We start from the raw sequence: 19,334 nt of genomic DNA on the forward strand, positions 1-19,334 counted from the left end.
CGAGCGAAAACAAGTTATTTCATTCCTCTCCTCAATGAGGAGGGGCGGGCCATCAGCTCACCGTGGAGGCCACTGCGTAGGCTAATTGTAGCCACCGGCAGAGCCAATACACTATGAGAGACTTTGTCTCATTAATCAAAAATTGGTAACCAGAAATGAGTTAGCTGGAAAATTTATAATGTCCAATAATGGACCATTCATATTGGTATTATAAATTTACTCATTCGGAACAAATATTTCAGATTCCCTACAGGAATCAACATCTATATCATCTGATGGCCAAGCAAGCATCAATTTTTGGTAATGAGACAAAGTCTCTCATAGTGCATTGGCATTGCCGGTGTCTACAATTAGCCTACGCAGTGGCCTGCATGGTATGCACTAGCCAGCGTCTTGGTAGGTGTGCTAAGTACCAACTGATGAGCCCAGTCTAGCACACGAGGGCGAAACTCTGGCAACCAGGAATGAGTTAGCTGGAAAATTTATAATGTCCAATAACGGACCATTTATATTGGTGTTATAAATTTACTCATTCGGAACAAATATTTCAGATTCCCTATGGGAATCAACATCTATATCATCTGATGGCCAAGCAAGCATCAATTTTTGGTAATGAGACAAAGTCTCTCATAGTGCATTGGCACTGCCGGTGTCTACAATTAGCCTACGCCGTGGTCGGCCTCTTTCTCTTTCTCTCCGTCCAGCGAGGGCCCCTACACCGTAAGCCGGTGCGACTCCCCAGTGGAGTTTAAAAAAGCATTCGGACAGGTGGACGAAGCGGCACTCGAGGGGTTTCACCCCAGGACTGTTTGGTTTGGTGTAGGGGCCCACGGAGGGCAGCTGGTGGTGTCTCCCGGCCCGACTGGGTGCACCCAAAATCCTCCAGGTGTGCCAACACCACATAGCACTCACTAGTGATAGACAATTCAGATCAAATATAAGGAGTGCTTCATTTCTTTACGTACTACGAGTGCAGTGTCAAACCAATTTTAAGAACTAGTGCTCTAGCTGTGAGAGTATAGTGCAAAACTGAACTAACTTAAAAACTAGCAATTCTCTCGGAGAGAGCAGTGCAGTGCCAAATATTTATTAAGAACTAGTGCTAGTGAAACGAACATTACCATGTCGTTCACCACCAATACTGCCACCTATCCCACCTCCACAACTACCAACTCCACCTCTCAGGACGAAATGAACCAAGGGTACTATCCGAACGAGTCTCCTGCAAACCACAGCCACCACCAACTCCCAGTACCTATAATAGCCGACCGAGGACCCTCACACGCAGTGGCTAAGCGCCACAACTCCAGTCCAATTGAAGAAAACGACGAGCAGCCTCAAAAGAAGATACAGGCAACGGAACAACGAACAAACACCGGACGCAACAGCCCCCTCCCTCCTCCGCCCAACCCCACATCAATATCCCAATTCCCCCCCCTCACAGGTTCCCACCGACCCACTACCAACCCCCGCACCCTCCAAAAACGTCCCACCGGAACCCACACCTTCCTCCTAGAAAACCCCTCACCAGAATTTAGAAATCCCCAACGGATCTTTCATAAATTACAACAATTCAACCTCAAACGAAGTGAAATTGCCGACATCCGACCCACCAACAATGGAGTTATTATTAAAATCAATGGGGAGGAGGCCGCTAGAATGCTTCAGCAGTCAGTAGGATCAGCCCAGCTGGGCTCAAAAGTCCCCTTGAAACTTCTATCCCAACCCAAACCTAAAAATGAACCTCCCCCCGCCCGTCACAGCCTCTTTAGCTGTGTAATCCGAGGGGTGGACCCCGAAATCCCAATAGACGTAATAATGAAGGAACTGGAAGAGGAAGGCGTACCAGTCCAGAAAGCCTTCCGAATTAAAAACAACTCGGGGCCCACATACATGGTCAGAATACTATTACCCTCCACCCAGGACCTAGATGAAGTTCTGGACAAGGGGATCTATATATTCAGACACCATCACCGGGTGGAACCCTCCCGCACTCCATCCCCTCAATCCATCAGGTGCGAACGGTGCCTTACGTATAACAACCACGACACTGCACACTGCACAGCAGAACGACCAGTGTGCAGCCACTGTTCGCAGCCCCACCCCACCTCCCGATGCTCCAATACCCAACTTCCCCCCAAATGTAACACCTGCGGCGAAAATCATCCCACCTACTCCCGAAAATGCAAATCCCGCCCACAACCTCCTGAAAATCGCCCTGAACTGGTAGCTCCAGTTAAAACAATAGATACCCCCACCCAACCCTCCCAATCCCTTTTCCCACCCCCAACCATCGAGGACATAATCCGCTTCGTGACCATCTCCCTAATGAATATTCATCCCTACCATAGGCCAATGGTCCTTACCAAAATCCAACCAGCGGCCAACCAAACCCTCAAAGCCCATTTCATACCCTCCTACTCAGGCCTAAACACCCACTTCTATTTCTCCCGCCTAGAAACACAAGTATAAACATGGCCCACAACCCACCCCGTCGTACCCGAACCCCAGAACCCATCTCCATCCTCTTCCTAAATATCCAATCCTTCCACTCTAAACGACTACACCTAAAAGCTCTCTCCTCACAACACTCCGCCCACGCAATCCTACTCAACGAAACAATGCTCCGCCCCTTCCAGCCCGCTCACCTCCCAGGCTTCACCTTCCACCGAGCCGATCACCCCCACGACATAGGGCGTGGGGGCTCCGCCATAGCAGTCCGGTCCTCACTGCCCACCCGCCCCCACATCCCACCCCACCCCCATAACTTCCCAGAATCAGTTATAACCACTGTATACTTCCGCTCGAGGATCCTACACCTAGCCACCATCTACCACCGCTCAAACATCCCCCTACCACTGGACTTCATCACCTACCTTAGTGACACCTTCCCCCACTTCATACTCATAGCCGACCTCAACCTCACCCACCGAACCAAACGAGCAATGACCGAATTACAAAATCACCTGAGCGACCTAAACTGCTCCTTGATACCCTTCCCCGGCCCCACCCGTCCCGCCTCCAACACCACACCAGACGCCCTAATAGCCCACAACTCCCTTATTCATCTTATCACAATACAACTACTACCCAGCATCGGCAGCGACCACCTCCCAGTTTTACTCCAAATCCCATCCACCAACCCCCGTCCCCCACCCCCACCCCCTAGGACAATCCTAAACTTCAACAAAGCCGACTGGCCCTCCTATCAAGCCACGCTAAATCAAGTACTAGCACACACCCCTCCCCTTCCTACCGACCAACCCTCGTTAGACAACTTGAATACATTCATCCTCACCACCATCGCTACTGCTTCAGAATCCAGCATTCCCACAACACTCCACTCCCCATCCCAACCACGACTCCCCCCCCCGGTACGTACACCTCCAAAAGCTTTCCCATTCATATCATCGAGAATTCATGCGCACCCGAGACCCATACTTCCTAAGACTGCACCGCCAAATCCTCCGAACTATCCGAAACTACCTAGCCGCCCACACCCGCCGCTCCTGGTCCCAGACTTGCTCCAAACTCAACGACCTCCAACCCCATCCCTCCAAATTCTGGGCCAAACTCAACACCCTCCTAGGGACCAAAACAACACCCCACTACCCCCATCATCCACAGAGACACAACACCAGCGAATACCGAGGAAAAGCTGGGAATCTTCGCACAGTACTTCCGCCAGCGTTTTAACACCCACGGAGACCCCCACTTCGACAACTCAAACACAGAACTATACCTCCACCATGCCTCCTCACCTTCACTCAAACCATCCATCACACACTCTTTATCAAACCACCCCCTAGAAACACCCATTACCCCGGCTGAAATACAGTCCGTCCTCTCTAAATCACGGAACACCGCCCCAGGACCAGACAAAACCCGATACCTTCACATCCGATATGCACCGCAAACCCTCCTATCCCTACTGGCCAACCTGTACACCTTCATCCTACGAACCGGGTTCTACCCCTTAGCCTGGAAACACACAACAATGCTTCTATTTCCAAAACCAGGCAAACCCCCCTCTGAACTAAGCTCCTACCGCCCGATAATCCTCATTACAGTCCTAGCAAAAATTCTAGACAAAATCCTAGTCCGTCGCCTACATCCCCACCTGCAATCCCACCATCTACTCCCACCATCCCAGTTCGGCTTCCGCCCAAAACTTTCCACTGAAGACCAACTCCTTCGACTCATCTAAATCACTGCCAACAACTTCAACCGAGCCCGTCCTACCCTCCTAATCACCTTCGACTTCCAGCTAGCCTTCGACTCCGTCTGGCACCCCGCCCTCCTCTGCAAACTCCGGTTCTTCGCCCTCCCCACCTCCTACGTCCGCGTCATTGCCTCCTACCTCACAAACCGATCAACCCAAATATCAATAAGGAACCAACTGTCACCATCCTTCCCCCTAACATTAGGCGTCCCACAAGGCTCACCCCTCTCCCCACTCCTCTTTATCCTATTTGTGGCCGACATCCCCCGACCACCTCCCCCCATCCAATTGCTCCAGTTCGCCGACGACACCGCCATCCTAGCCCCTCTACACTCAGTCCAAGCCATTAACCGCTCCGTCCAACCCTACCTCAACACCTTCCTAACATGGTGCGACCGGTGGCACCTAAAACTTAACCCAGAAAAAACCCAGTCCATCCTCTTCAGGCGTAGACGGGGAAAAACCAGCATATCCCGTAACCCAGACAACCTCCAACTCCGAATCCGTAGATTCCCCATTAGCACACAACCCACCATAAAATACCTTGGTATCCTCTTCGACCAACACCTCTCCTTCCGTCCCCATTTCCAACACCTAAAAACCAAGACTGCCGCCCGGGCTCGACTAGTGCGCCGCCTAGCCGGGACCAGATGGGGTCTAAAATCCTCACTACTCCTCCTCACCTACAAAGCCTTCGTACGCCCCGCAATCACCTACGGCCTCATCACCTGGGCGGCCGCTGCAAACTCCCATCCGAACCTATACCAACCATTACTATCAATCGAACGCCGCACAGTCCGACACGCCCTCCGACTCCCATTCCGATACCCCACGACCGACTTACTAGCAATATTCCCTTTCCCACCCTTAGACTCCTATGTCCTCACACAATTCCAGCGATCCTACCGCCGAGCCCTAGACCGAGACAACCCAACCCTCAACCAACTCCTCCGAGGAGACCTACCTCCCAACCCCCACTTCACCCAAACCCCGTTCCATCTCTACCGGTCCCTCCCCCCACCCGATGAGGGCACCACATAAGTAAAAGAGGCTGTGACGAAAATACCTCACCCCATAAGCCCCTAACCCTGTAAAATCCCACCCACTCCCATCACAGGTAAAGCAACTCCAACACCCCAAGAACCTCTGGCGACCTCCCCCCCCCCCCCAACATCAGAATATATGTTAAATGTAATAACAAAACCCTCCTATGTTTCAGAAGCAGTGCCTTCCAACCACAACCAAGATAATGTGGCAAATCATCAAGCAACAACAAATGTAAACCTGCTAACAAACAACTGTAAATACCCAGAACAACTTGTAAATAACTCCATTTTGGTCTACAAATAATTATATAAAACAAGACAATGTACTGTAAATAACAACGTATTGTAAACATCAAGCACTGGAATAATCAAGTGTAAATATCCAAGTTCTGTAAATAGCCAAGCTCTGTAAATAACCAAGTGTAGATAGTCCATAGTGTAACAGATGTATATATCGTATTGTAAATATCAAGCACTGTAATAATCAAGTGTAAAAATCCAAGTTCTGTAAATAACCAAGTGTAGATAATCCATAGCTAAACAGATGTAAATATCCTAATAACCCCCTAATAAAAAAAAGGGGGGGAAGGGATATATCAAATACACAGTAGGCAAAACAACAAACAAGTAAATGTTACAGCACAAGAAAAACAATCCTATTGTAAAAACCCAAAAATTGTAAAAATGTAAAATGAATACTGTACGTATTGAAGAAATCAATAAATACTTAGTCAAGAGGTCGAGACCCCCCCCCCAACTCCTTCAACTTAGCAAAGCTCCATCCCTCTCTACCAATCCCACCAAATCCCCAAACCCCGCCAAATCTCCTGGCCAGAGAGAAGGCGTAACCTTCTAGGTGGCCCGCCCCTCCCCTTCGGGGAGGGGAATGAAAACTTCCCCCTTGGTCCTTGGTCCTGCACGGTATGCACTAGCCAGCGTCTTGGTAGATGTGCTAAGTATCAACTGATGGGCCCAGCCTAGCAAACGGGGGCGAAACGCTGGCAACCAGGAATGAGTTAGCTGGAAACTTTATAATGTCCAATAACGGACCATTTATATTGGTTTTAGAATGGAGTTAGCCGGCCCCGTGGTGTAGGGGTAGCGTGCCTGCCTCTTACCCGGAGGCCCCGGGTTCCGGGCTGAGCAGCGGTCGCTTGGTAGGCCAAGGCCCTTCAAGGGCTGTAGTGCCATGGGGTTTGGTTTTTTTTTAGAATGGATTTAAAAGACCCAATACCTTCCTTCTTATATATTGAAGGCTTTCGTGCATAGGTTATTTATGACGGGCAAACTAGGACATGCTTTGCTTGTAATTCGCCCAGTCACTTGAAGCCGGAGTGTCCGCTACGACAAAATCGCTTGGCAGAGAGAAGGAATATAAACACTGCCACACACACACCTGTTAACTCCTCCGTCAGTGAACTAGACCCCGCTATAGCAGTTTCAACATCGCTGAGCGAGCCACACAACGCCAGTAAACAAGCCCCGTGGGCAGATATACACAATGAGGAGAACCCAGCATACATCCCGGCTATTGATAGGAATGAATTTCCTTCGGTCACGGAAAGTCAGAATAAACGTATGAAGACTGAATTGGAACATAGCATTTCCAAATCCCTACCTTCTGGAGACCGTGAATTACCTGGCAGATACTCCAAGGACCCCTTAATCCTGGATCTTAGCCGGACCCCGAACAATGCATCCCTCCCCTCTAGGACGGAAAAGAAAGTTATGGGCAGTGCAGATACGCCCGATCGGGACTTAATAAATACCGAAATGGCAGAGGAAGGTGTGGAAACCGAAGAGTGTATTGGAAAAGAGAACCAGAGTAAGATGTCTTCACCTAGAATGAGAAACATAAATAAAACACACAATACGTCATCTACGGCGGCCAAGAGCTTGAAGGGCAATCAACCATCACATACTTCCTTAAGCCATAGGGACTCGCGTGCACATACGAGAAAGAAGAGTGCCGAGCGGACAGGGTCTGTACCTAACTGACTCTGCACCAACCACTACCTGTCGTATCTATAAATAACCGTCTACGCAAACATGAATATAGTTTCTTGGCATTTTGCTTTCCTTCTCTGTCTTGTTATGGTAAGTCTTCTTACAACGTACGCCACCCTTAATATTACTGGCGCAAGAAGTATTACAACTCAATCGCTGTTTAGTCGGTTCTTGAAGGAATATGATATTGATATCTTATTCCTCCAGAAAGTTAATGAGACAAACTTCCACTTCTTATATAACTATGACTACATAACGAACGTAGGTGATAACTTCCGAGGAACTGCAATAGTATACAGGAAAGGAATTCAGCTCACTGATGTCATCATGGACACTACGGGAAGGTTTCTGTCTGCCACCTATAATAACACAAGGTTGATAAACGTATATAGCCCATCCGGGCCACAGTACAAACAGGAACGAAACCTTTTACATATGCTATAGTGCCCCATTTAGTGATACCTGGTCCAATAATTCTAGTAGGTGATTTCAACTGCACTCTTCCCCCACGAGACCTAACAGGTACTTTCAACTTTTGTCCAGGCCTTCAGACACTCATACAGTCTATGCAGCTCAAGGATGTGTGGCAGCAGCTACACGGCTCACATGTCGAATTTACATATTGCCGTGGGGAGTCGAAATCCAGGATAGATAGGATGTACGTATCCACGGCACAAGTACAGCTCTTCGTTAGCTGTAAGGTGATTCCAGTCGCCCTTAGCGATGACCATAGCGTTCTAGTAATGATGAAGACAACAAGGAGTGACAGATGCATCATGGGAAAAGGAATATGGAAGATGAATAGGTCTGTTTTCAATAATACTGAGGATGTCCAACGTTTCACGGAGTGTTATCACCAATGCAAATTAGCGCAAAATCGCTAGAGTAGTGTGATGTACTGGTGGACATATAAATTTAAACCTGTCATTAGATATCTCGGACGAATAATAGCGTATGAGCACTGGGGTAATCACATAAATGGAATGTAAATAAAGGGTACAGATCTCTGCACATGGTTATGAGGGTGCTTAGGGGTTGTAGTAAGGATGTAAAGGAGAGGGCATATAAGTCTCTGGTAAGACCCCAACTAGAGGATGGTTCCAGTGTATGGGACCCTCACCAGGATTACCTGATTCAAGAACTGGAAAAAATCCAAAGAAAAGCAGCTCGATTTGTTCTGGGTGATTTCCGACAAAAGAGTAGCGTTACAAAAATGTTGCAAAGTTTGGGCTGGGAAGAACTGAGAGAAAGAAGAAGAGCTGCTCGGCTAAGTGGTATGTTCCGAGCTGTCAGCGGAGAGATGACGTGGAATGACATTAGTAGACGAATAAGTTTGAGTGGCGTTTATAAAAGTAGGAAAGATCACAATATGAAGTTGGAATTCAAGGGGCAGGAAGGGGAGTTAGGGATTGGAATAACTTACCAAGGGAGGTAAGGGTTATTCTGCCCGAAGGCAGGTCCGATCCTTCGCAGAGGTGTTCCTGAGTCGGAGTTTACGTGCGGTAGGGTGGTGATCCGGTGTTTCAACACGGCTACGGCCGTTGGCTTACCAAGGGAGATGTTCAATAAATTTCCAATTTCTTTGAAATCATTTAAGAAAAGGCTAGGAAAACAACAGATAGGGAATCTACCACCTGGGCGACTGCCCTAAATGCATATCAGTATTGATTGATTGATTGATTGATTGATTGATCGATTGAACCAGGATGCAAGTAGGAATTCTATGACAGAGTTTTGGTTTGATCTGCATCAAAATGAACAGCAAGGCCAAAATGTCTCTTCTGCATTAAATTCTATTATGATAATTATTTTAGATTTAAGGAAAGCAGCCTAGAACAACTACATCAGCAAGTGAAGGGCACTTCCCTCATAGAAAGAGAGAAAATTTCGCTCTACCTCATTTCCAAGATTAGACGATCAGCCAATAAACAATTTATTAATTGATGGGATAATGGTAAAGGGACACTGTTCACTACGAAGGAACAATTCCTTGCAGAAAGTGACAGATGTTTCCTTGAAATGTTTGCAGAAGACAGCATCTCAGAGTTCGATATTGACAGACACTTTCATCATCTCCAGAGTCATCTAGAAGGAGATGATATCGCACATCTTATTAATAATATTTCCGAAGAAGAAGTGAAGCGAGCGTTAGACCATACTGCACCAAATAAGACGCCAGGCTATGATGGGATCCCGTATGAATGGTATAATACATTTTGGAACATCATCGGTAAAGACCTGACACAAGTTATTAATTATGTCTTCAGTCACATTATAAGTGATACATTTGCAGAGGGAATTATCATCCTAATTCCCTAACTCTCCAGTTGCACGTATTTCAGTGATTATAGACCTATTACAATATTAAATACCGACTACAAACTACTGGCCAAGGTTTTAGCGAACAGAATCAGAACTATCCTCCCTTCATTAATTACTAATGAACAGGTTTGCACTATGCCTGGGAAAACATATTACATAATCTACTGGCAATTCGAGATGAATCATATATCATTCAGTGTGTGACAATGCTTCAGGAGCATTGGCTAGCATTGAACTCAGCAAAGCATTCGATAAGATAGCACACTCTTATCTTTGGAAAGTTTTTAAAAAAGTTTCTATTTCCAAACAGTATCATAGAAACAATACAGCGCATATACTACAAGGCATCCTCACGAGCTATGATTAACGGATTTCTCTCAGCCAAATTTTCAATAAACAAATAAATTAGACAAGGATGTCCATTATCAATGGTACTTTTTATTTTAGCAATAAAACCCCTGATTCAAAGTTTGAAAAATTATTTAACCGGAATAACTATTAACAACGAATGCTTCACAGTACGCGCATACGCGGATGACATTTCCCTACTGTTGACCAGTGACGAAGATGCTAATAATGCTCAAGAGACTCTCGAGGCCTTCTGTAAGTTGTCAGGGGCACAAGTGAATTATAGCAAATCCTCATTATTACTGTTAGGTTCAAATGCAAATAGACAAATATTTGCCAGCTCCCGGATTCCAATTGTACACCACTGCAAGATATTGGGCATTACCTTCAGTAACGATATTTCAGGGACGATATAGACAAATTGGACTTCTGCTCTAAGCACCCTACGGTTTCAGCTAAAGGAGGAACTTTCAAGGCGACTCAACTTTTCCAAAAAGTTAGCGCTGTCGAAGCTCGGGTACCTTGCCCAAATTCTTCCAGCCTCACATTTCATTTGCCAACGTGTTGAAATGGCATTTGGATTTTATCTATGGAAAGGCTATAGATACAGAATAAGAAGAGACCAACTTCATCTGACTGAACAGGATGGTGGCTTGCGCCTAATTGCAGTCGAAAAGAAATGCACAGCACTCTTTCTCTGACGTATCACTAAAGCTTTGTACTCAAGGGGAGATGTATTTGACAGTGCAGTGCTAAAATTGTGTTGTAGCAATGAACCTGAAACAAAAAGATCCATTTCGAAGCTGCTTCCGAATCGCTCTCTCCATTCTACAGGAACATCCAGAAACAGAAATTACAGCTGGAAAGTTGGATAAAGCTAAGAATATATACAGCTTCAGATTGAAGCAATATAAATGTATTCCAATAGTAAACAAAAATACCCACATCGTGACTGGAAGCAGATCTGAAAAAATATTTGGTAGAAATGGATCCCGATTGAATGGGGGGCATCGCTCTACATATACACAAATGAAATCAACCCGACGGGTGAGAAATTGAAACGGCATGGACAAGTATCGGATGACAAATGCCTGCTATGTCATCAGATGGACAGTCTCGTGCATCGAGTTACCACATGCGGCAATGCGGCACTAGTTTGGAGATGGACACTAAACGCTATCTACAGGATATCAGGGTCAACAACAACCAGTGACGGAGTGAGGGAGATTTACTAAATCTGGAACTAAATCACGCACAGAACGAGAGTGGAAACGCTTGCATATGGCTAACAGCTGGAGCCATTAACTACAATATCAAGGCGTATCTTCAGCATACAAGTGTGACTTTACCTGGATTTCTGGATCATCTCAGGAAAGAACGCTGGAAGATGGCCAGACATAAGTGTCTTCAAGAAGCTTTCGGAACACATCATTTTAAATTCTGAATGCTTTCCTGTTATGTGTTTTGTGTAACATCTGTCAATTTGAGGAATCACATCGATATACACCACGGCTTCTCGGGGCATCACAGCGCCACACATCTCACATTTTTGATCGGCCGGGTGGCCTTCAGCTCTAACTGCCATCCAGCCGAGCCAATAAAGCATATAGGCCTGACACCAGGAAGGAAGTCGGCCTTCCCAACCATGCTCACCTGCATCATTCCCGATGTAGAACCTACCATCTCAGAAGACGACGTTTGCCTTGCACTCCGATCAGCTAACTTCGACGTCCACGATGTTTACCGGCTGTTGGATGGCTCCAGCTTAACACCGTCATCACAGATTCTCCTCTACCTACCAACGCGGAACGACTGGGAGCGCCTCCTCGCCACCGGAGTCAGTATACATCAACGCTTCTACCTCGTGGAGCCTACTCCTCCACCCATCTTGGCCCAACTCGCTGCAGATCCAACTACTCTGCCCATCGTAACCTCTACTCAACTGCATGCACCATCACCACCTTCATCGCCCTCAGTTTACCTCACCACTACAACTGCCACCACCACCACCACCTCCACCACCACCACCACCACCACCACTACTACCACTACGACGTCCGCTCATACCCCTTCCTATATTCCCGTCACTACGATCACGACTTGCCACCCCTCATCTACAATGTCATCATCTCTCCCTCTATCCTCGACTCCCACACAACCTAGTCTTCAACAATTCCCCGCCACCCCATTGGATTCGATCGCAGCAGCACCACCATCAACTCTACAATCCTCATCAGACAACGCCGAAGCAGCCGCAGCCACACCGTCAACACCACCACCGCCACCTACATATTTCAACGGTATGCCTAGCTGCGTGCTCCGTGGCGTAGACCCCGGCATCTCTGACCAGGACATACTTCATGCACTTCGAACAACAGGAATCCCCGCCCGAAGTGCGTCGCGGATACTAAACAGCTCCGGTCCTACCTACATGGTTCGCCTCCACCTTCCAACGGCAGAAGACGTCCAGCACCTGATCGACACCGGCGCCTATATTTACCGCCATCATTACAGAGTGGAGCCTTCTCGTTCCCCACCCCGACCTGTTCGCCATCCTCCCTCTACTGCCCACCGTCGTCCCCGGCCAGCTCGACCTACCTTTCAACCTCGTCAAACCGTCTGTCCGCCCCTTCCTTCAACTACTATTTTCCCCCCAAACCTTTCCAACGCCAGATATCCTTCGAATCCTCACCACTTCCCTTTGTAATCTCACCGCCACCCTTCACCTCCTAACTTTGCATCTCTGCCCTAGAACCCTCAACTAAACATCCCGCTTACACACATCTCTTATCATTTCTCACTTCGTTTACCCACCTTCCTTCTCCCTCACATCTGCTTGACCTGCCTGCATCTCTTGGCCAGAGAGAGGGCGTAACCCTCTAGGTGGCCCGCCCCACCCCTTCAGGGTGGGGAATGAAAACTTTGATATGAGGATCTGTCAATTTTATGTTAATTTGAAGTGTTTTTTGTTAGTATAACTGTGTACTGTTAAATGATTTGGATAATGATGATGACAAGAATAACTTCGTTTACTACTAGTGTGCACAAGGAAAAAGTGTTTTATTTATTTATTTAAAATTCCGCTGTGTACAACTTGATGTTCTCCTGCGTTAAATTTTAAATTGTTTAGATGCAAACTTATCAACGTTCTGTTTGCGGAATTGTCCTAAACTAGTTATAATTTTTTGTTAAAAAAAAAAGAAAAACAATAATAAGTTTGTGTAACTTGCTTAAGTATAATGTTCCCAGAGTTTGCTTGTTTTGAAATAGTTGTATGCCATAAAAAACTCTGTCACACACACACACACACACACACACACACACACACACACACACATATATATATATATATATATATATATATATGCAGATTTGGCCCTGCTTTACGGCCGGATGCCCTTCCTGACGCCAACCGTGTATGGAGGGTTGTGTTCAATATTGCGTGTTTTGTGGTGGTTGGTATACTGTGGCGTCCCGTATTAATGCGGAAGTGTGGGGACAAACATAAATACCCAGTCCTCGAGCCAGAAATATTAACCATACGCATTTAAAGTCCCCGACCCGGCTGAGAATCGAATCCGAGACTCTCTGAACCGAAGGCCACAACTTTGGCCATTCAGGCAAGGAGTCGGACTTAAAATGATCAAAACTACTTATTACAAATATAATATTCTCAAAAACGTATTTGAGAGTAGTTTAGAGTAAATGGGAGGATTTCTAAATATACAATCGTTCAGTAACTAATTTTAACCAAATTTAGGTTGTGTGGCTGAAGTATGAATGTAATTAGTAAATAGAAATATATAAAATGAACTTACATAAGCACAGTGACACCATTGCGCTGCTCCTCCTCCTCCACTGTGTATGGCGGTACACAAAATGCTCTGGTGATTGCAACTCGGTCTGCTATTAGTGAGACTTCACACTGGCGGTATCGTTCTTTCTTTCCATTTTTCTCTTGGAGAAAGTAAAGGCCTGGAATCCACGGTGAGTTACTTACCGTGAGTTTCCTTCGAGGCTGACATTCTAGAGGAGATGGTGGTGGTGGTGGTTCATACGGCTTTGTTTTAGTAATATTCCTAAAAATGGAAAAGAAGCTCGTTAGTAAGATCATTGTCGTTCCACTTGAGTAATGCATGATTATTATACACCATTTACAAGTCAAAATCGGGTATATCGTCATACTCAGTTATCTTGAAAACTGGAGTTATAATCTCATAAATCATCGATGCGATAGTGAGTGGTACATGACGGTATTAACAGTGATGGCCACGTGATCTGAATTTGATCGTATGAGATACTCTTTGCTTCAAAATCGAAGAAATTTACAAGAAATATCATGATGAAAAACAATGATCGCATATAATGTTGAAAATATGAGAATAAATACTCAACTTGACGCACCATACATTACGTTTGTGTCTGGTGCCTTTTAATAATTTCGCATAGCGCTCTCATATAATTCGGGGAATAAGCATGTCCCCTACTTCTCAAAAATCCATATAATATCTGACTCCCAAGTCACTTCAACAATTCACAAGAAAATAAAATCATACAAACAACAACAACAACAACAACAACAACAACAACAACAACAAATAATCATCTTCGTGGCATTTCCGCTGATTTATTGCTTTTACCGAGCTCGATAGCTACAGTCGCTTAAGTGCGGCCAGTATCCAGTATTCGGGAGATAGTAGGTTCGAACCCCACTGTCGGCAGCCCTAAAAATGGTTTTCCGTGGTTTCCCATTTTCACACCAGGCAAATGCTGGGGCTGTACCTTAATTAAGGCCACGGCCGCTTCCTTCCCACTCCTAGCCCTTTCCTGTCCCATCGTCGCCATAAGACCTATCCGTGTCGGTGCGACGTAAAGCAACTAGCAAAAAAAAAAAAAAAAAAAAAAATTGCTTCTAGAATCTTCTTAACTTCAGTCGTTATTTAAAATACTACGTTTCAGATAAAGTAGAAGGAATAAATAAAAGATAATTAAATTAACTTATTTTTCTGACTTTATCTAGTTGCCTGTGGAAAAATTATTAATAATTTTCTTATATCATTTTGAGTTTTTCATCTTTCGTCTCGTATAAGTTCTTCTAGAATAATTTCCATTTATTTCACATTGAATGGAGAGGTCTATTTGCGATCATATTCTATTGGATTTTTTGGTAGATTGGTGATAGCAATCTTCAAAATATAATCAAGCATTGACATGCTAGAAACTAATAATTAATCTTAATAAAAATAAATTAAAATCCAAGTTAAATTAGTGCTTAAAGTGTTTGCGAGTGTAACGTTTGTCATTATTGTTCATTCGAGTGGCCTTATTTCTTGGTATTTCTTGTATTCATCTCATGATTATTTAAACATCGTGGTGTTAGCAAACGTCAGAGATTCGTTATAAATTAAGTTTTCATATGATCATTGTGAGAAGTATTAATATTTAATACTCATAAATTTAAAGAGCACACATTTATAGGAAGATAATAATAATAATAATAACAATAATAATAATTACGATAATTGTGTGGTTAATGCGTTAAAATAATGTGTGTATTTCACAGTGCTGTTGGATATTTGGGTTAGTATGCGATGTGTAACGCTTTCGTAAGCCAGCTTGTGAGTCGCAGGTTATTATAGTGATTTTTACATGAATTTCTACCAAACAACATTGTATCACCTTAAGTAAACACATGATAAAACGAAACTTTTTTTTTTTTTTTTTTTTTTTTGCTATTTGCTTTACGTCGCACCAACACAGATATGTCTTATGGCAACGATGGGATAGGAAAGGCCTATGAATGGGAAGGAATCGGCCGGGGTCTTAATTAAGGTACAACCCCAGCATTTTCCTGGTATGAAAATGGGAAACCACGGAAAACCATTTTCAGGGCTTTCGACAGTCGGGTTCGAACCCACTACCTCCCGATTACTGGATACTGGCTGCACTTAAGCGACTGCAGCTATCGAGCTCGGTACGGTTTCTTTTGATTGACTTGAAAATAGAGAAACGTGACCCAGGTCCCTTTTTACAATATCCGATTCATCTATTTTGTGTGTTCTTGTGTAATTTACTAGAACAGTCTGAGTTCTATTTTTGATTTCATTATATCGATGTTGCAGACTACAAATCACACTATGTCATTTAATAACAGTTTTAGATTTAAGACTTGTACAGTCTGTACACATTTAAATTTTTCGGTGAATCGGTTGTTCAGACATCCTTTATAAATTTGTCACTCACTACTTCCTAATAAATGATCATATGCCCTAGCATACAATTTAAAATTGGTTTTTCCTATCTCCCGTAAAGATGACGTTTTTGACATAGAAGATTTGTACTCTGGACTATCGATATTTTGTTTAAAATCCTTTATATGAACCTAGACTCCCAGAGGCATTCAATGAATACACAAATGTCCGCCTCCGAAACTTAACGTTAGCACTATCAACTGCCATCTCCGGAGGCTCGAGTTCGATTCCCTGTACTGCCAGAAATTAAAGAATCGCAGTGGGGCTGATATGTGGATAAAATGATACACGCAGCGCACCTCCACGGGGGGGGGGGGGGGGGTCTGTGCCTGAAAATAGCTGCATAACCTTGGGGCGAGGAGACGAGTTTATTTACCATGACACAAATAAAATATAACTGAATATACGTACAAGTGTGACACATACACATGACCTAAGCAATTGAAAGCAAATAATATTTCCTTACTGTGATTTTGTTGTAACTACAATAGTGATAATTATGATGACACTAAAAAGTTTCATGATCACTGTAGTCACTGAAAGCGTTACAAATCCACTGAACTAGGACTACCACACAGTCTTATGTCAATGAGCAATATTTCTGGTTATATCATCATTACAAATCCAACATGCGATAAACTTGACCAATAGCTGCGCGCGCGAACTCTTCCTGGCTTTTTCCTTTCTTTGTCTATAGACGCATAACTGATAATATTTCCCGTGACAAGACAACAGAATCAAGGCCGCAGACAATCATAATCCATTCAGTAGTTCCGTTAAATGATCTTCTGGAGAACGTTATCCTGACGATTCGTATAGCACCTAACTTGTCCACAATGCACAATGTTGCTTGACCCACGACAGGGCTGTTATTTCCATGTTTCTTCGTCTCGTTCTGGCGGTTCAACATCGCACTAATGCATTCTGAATTTCGGTGGCGCTGAACTGGGGACGTAGTGACGGTGATTATTGTTTTAAGATTAAATGTAACTGATCAATCGTCTGCCTCCGTAGCGCAAAGGTTAGCGCTATTAGCTGTCGTCTTCGAGGCCCCGGTTCGATTCCCGGTACTGCTAGAGATTTAAGAATGGCAGGACGGTTGATATGTGCTTAGAATGGTACATTAGAAGTCCTGTTAAACGCGGTTCGATTCACCGTGGATTCGGATGGAGCGTAAAAAGATCGTCAATAAAGTTCTTATTCTTTAAATGTGGTAACGAACTGCACAGAGGGATTCTGCATTACGATCTATATACGGTCATATTAAAATAACACGCGTGTTCTGACAGTTCGCACTTGCAGCGTGGTAGTTCCAGTTGGCAGTTACTACGGCAACCAGTACACGCATCGCATTTAAGCCAATACCAGGTATTCGCTCCCTCTCCCTTTCCCTAACCTCCCTGTCTTGGCGGTAACACATAAGAAAAATAAGCTGTGACACTCTACCCGCCACAGAATTACCGCCACCCAAACCCCTGTAACCCCACAACGCACCTAAACCTCACCCCCCCCCCAATAAAAGCCCCACGAGCCCTCGTCGGAACCCCCCTCCCCTCTACATAGCAGAAGTATACAATACATGTACTAACATTTATCTCATATGTTTCAGAAGGAGAGTATCCCCAACAACAAGGCAAGAAGAAATTAATGTAAAATTTAATTTAAAACCAACACTTGTAAATAGCACGGTGAAAAACTAGGAAACAATGGCAAAACACTGTAAAAAGTAATTAAGATAAAAACTTGTAAATATCCATTGTAAATATCAAAGAATCTAAACTGTAAATAATGTAAATAATGTAAAATAAGTAACCGTCTATTGTAAATATTCTAATAGCCCCCAATAAACTCAAAATAATAAAACCGGGGGCAAGGGATATATTTCCATATATTTCCATATAATAACTGTAAAAACAATACGTTGGAGACAAATCTTTACTAAAACAGCAAGAAGAACGAAAAACATCAGAACAAGACCGACAATGTTAAAAAACAATTTGTAAAACACCAAAATTGTAATATGTAAATATTCTGTACATACTGAAAAATCAATAAATACTTAGCCAAGAGGTCGAAACCCCCTCCCAACTCCTTCACAGAATCAAACCTATCCCCTCCGCCCACAAACCCAGTCAGTCCTCCAAACCCGCCAAATCTCCTGGCCAGAGAGAAGGCGTTACCTTCTAGGTGGCCCGCCCCTCCCCTTCGCGGAGGGGAATGAAAACATTCCCCTTGGTCCTTGGTCCCTGTCTTACAGCTTCGTGAGGCGGCCGGTCCGAATTCCACGTTGCCAATTCATGGGCCTTGGCTAACTGGCTGCTTTTGAGTAATAAAATAACTTTCTGTTTGTATTTTTTGAAATCAGAAATTTTTGTGTTAAAAAGTGTATTGGTTTTAAAGACTATGTATAGGCTTCCATTAACAGTGTGGTCTAGCGTAATATTTAACTTAATCCTTGCTATTTATTGAACTACAGAATGCCGCTAACAGTTCAAAGCACCGCTAAACGATGAAGGTAACCAAGAATTCATTCACCTTGATAAAAGGCAAGTGTAAAGGGGAGGCATGGCATCGCTATTCGTGGTCAAGCTCGCTATTTCGTGTGTGCTCTACGGAAATATTTTGAAGCTGAAAGGGAAAACAGGGGTATACTGGTAGATATTAGTAGTTGTAGCACGAGTAGCAGCAGCTTTAAAGGTAGTCAAGCTACAGTAATTAGAATGGAGGGGCGGAGAGAAAAGAAAGAGAAAGAGACACGAGAAGAAGAAGAAGAAGGGCAAGAGAGAGAGGTGGGTTATCAATACCCACTATGCTTCGGATTTCAGTAAACAAAGGCCTCATGACTTATGATTGCGAGGCAAAACGACAACCTGAAGGACGGACTTTTACTCTCACCTTAAATTGTGCCGACCTCTATGTCAGGGACCGACTGAATTCACTTATTTATCCGAAATATTAAACAGCCCCCCTCCCATGGCACTACAGCCCTTGAAGGGCCTTGGCCTACCAAGCCACCGCTGCTCAGCCCGAAGGCCTGCAGATTACGAGGTGTCGTGTGGTCAGGACGACGAATCCTCTCGGCCGTTATTCTTGGCTTTCTAGACCGGGGACGCTATCTCACCGTCAGATAGCTCCTCA

At 44.6% G+C, this 19,334-nt stretch overlaps 1 protein-coding gene across 1 annotated transcript in view; it reads right to left on the reverse strand.

The window, feature by feature from the left end:
* LOC136857201 (uncharacterized) overlaps positions 1–16,791 on the reverse strand; it is a 170,944-nt gene extending 154,153 nt beyond the window's left edge. The window contains exons 1-2 of the mRNA XM_067135664.2: positions 16,663–16,791; positions 13,764–14,024 (exon numbers count right to left, since the gene is read on the reverse strand). Of these exons, the coding sequence (XP_066991765.2) occupies positions 13,764–14,024; positions 16,663–16,718 (317 nt within the window). The 5' untranslated portion in view covers positions 16,719–16,791. The remainder of the gene's footprint in view (positions 1–13,763; positions 14,025–16,662) is intronic.
* Positions 16,792–19,334: the final 2,543 nt, after the last annotated feature.

This window comes from Anabrus simplex, chromosome 1 (assembly GCF_040414725.1).
Source record: "Anabrus simplex isolate iqAnaSimp1 chromosome 1, ASM4041472v1, whole genome shotgun sequence".
Taxonomy (NCBI): domain Eukaryota; kingdom Metazoa; phylum Arthropoda; class Insecta; order Orthoptera; family Tettigoniidae; genus Anabrus; species Anabrus simplex.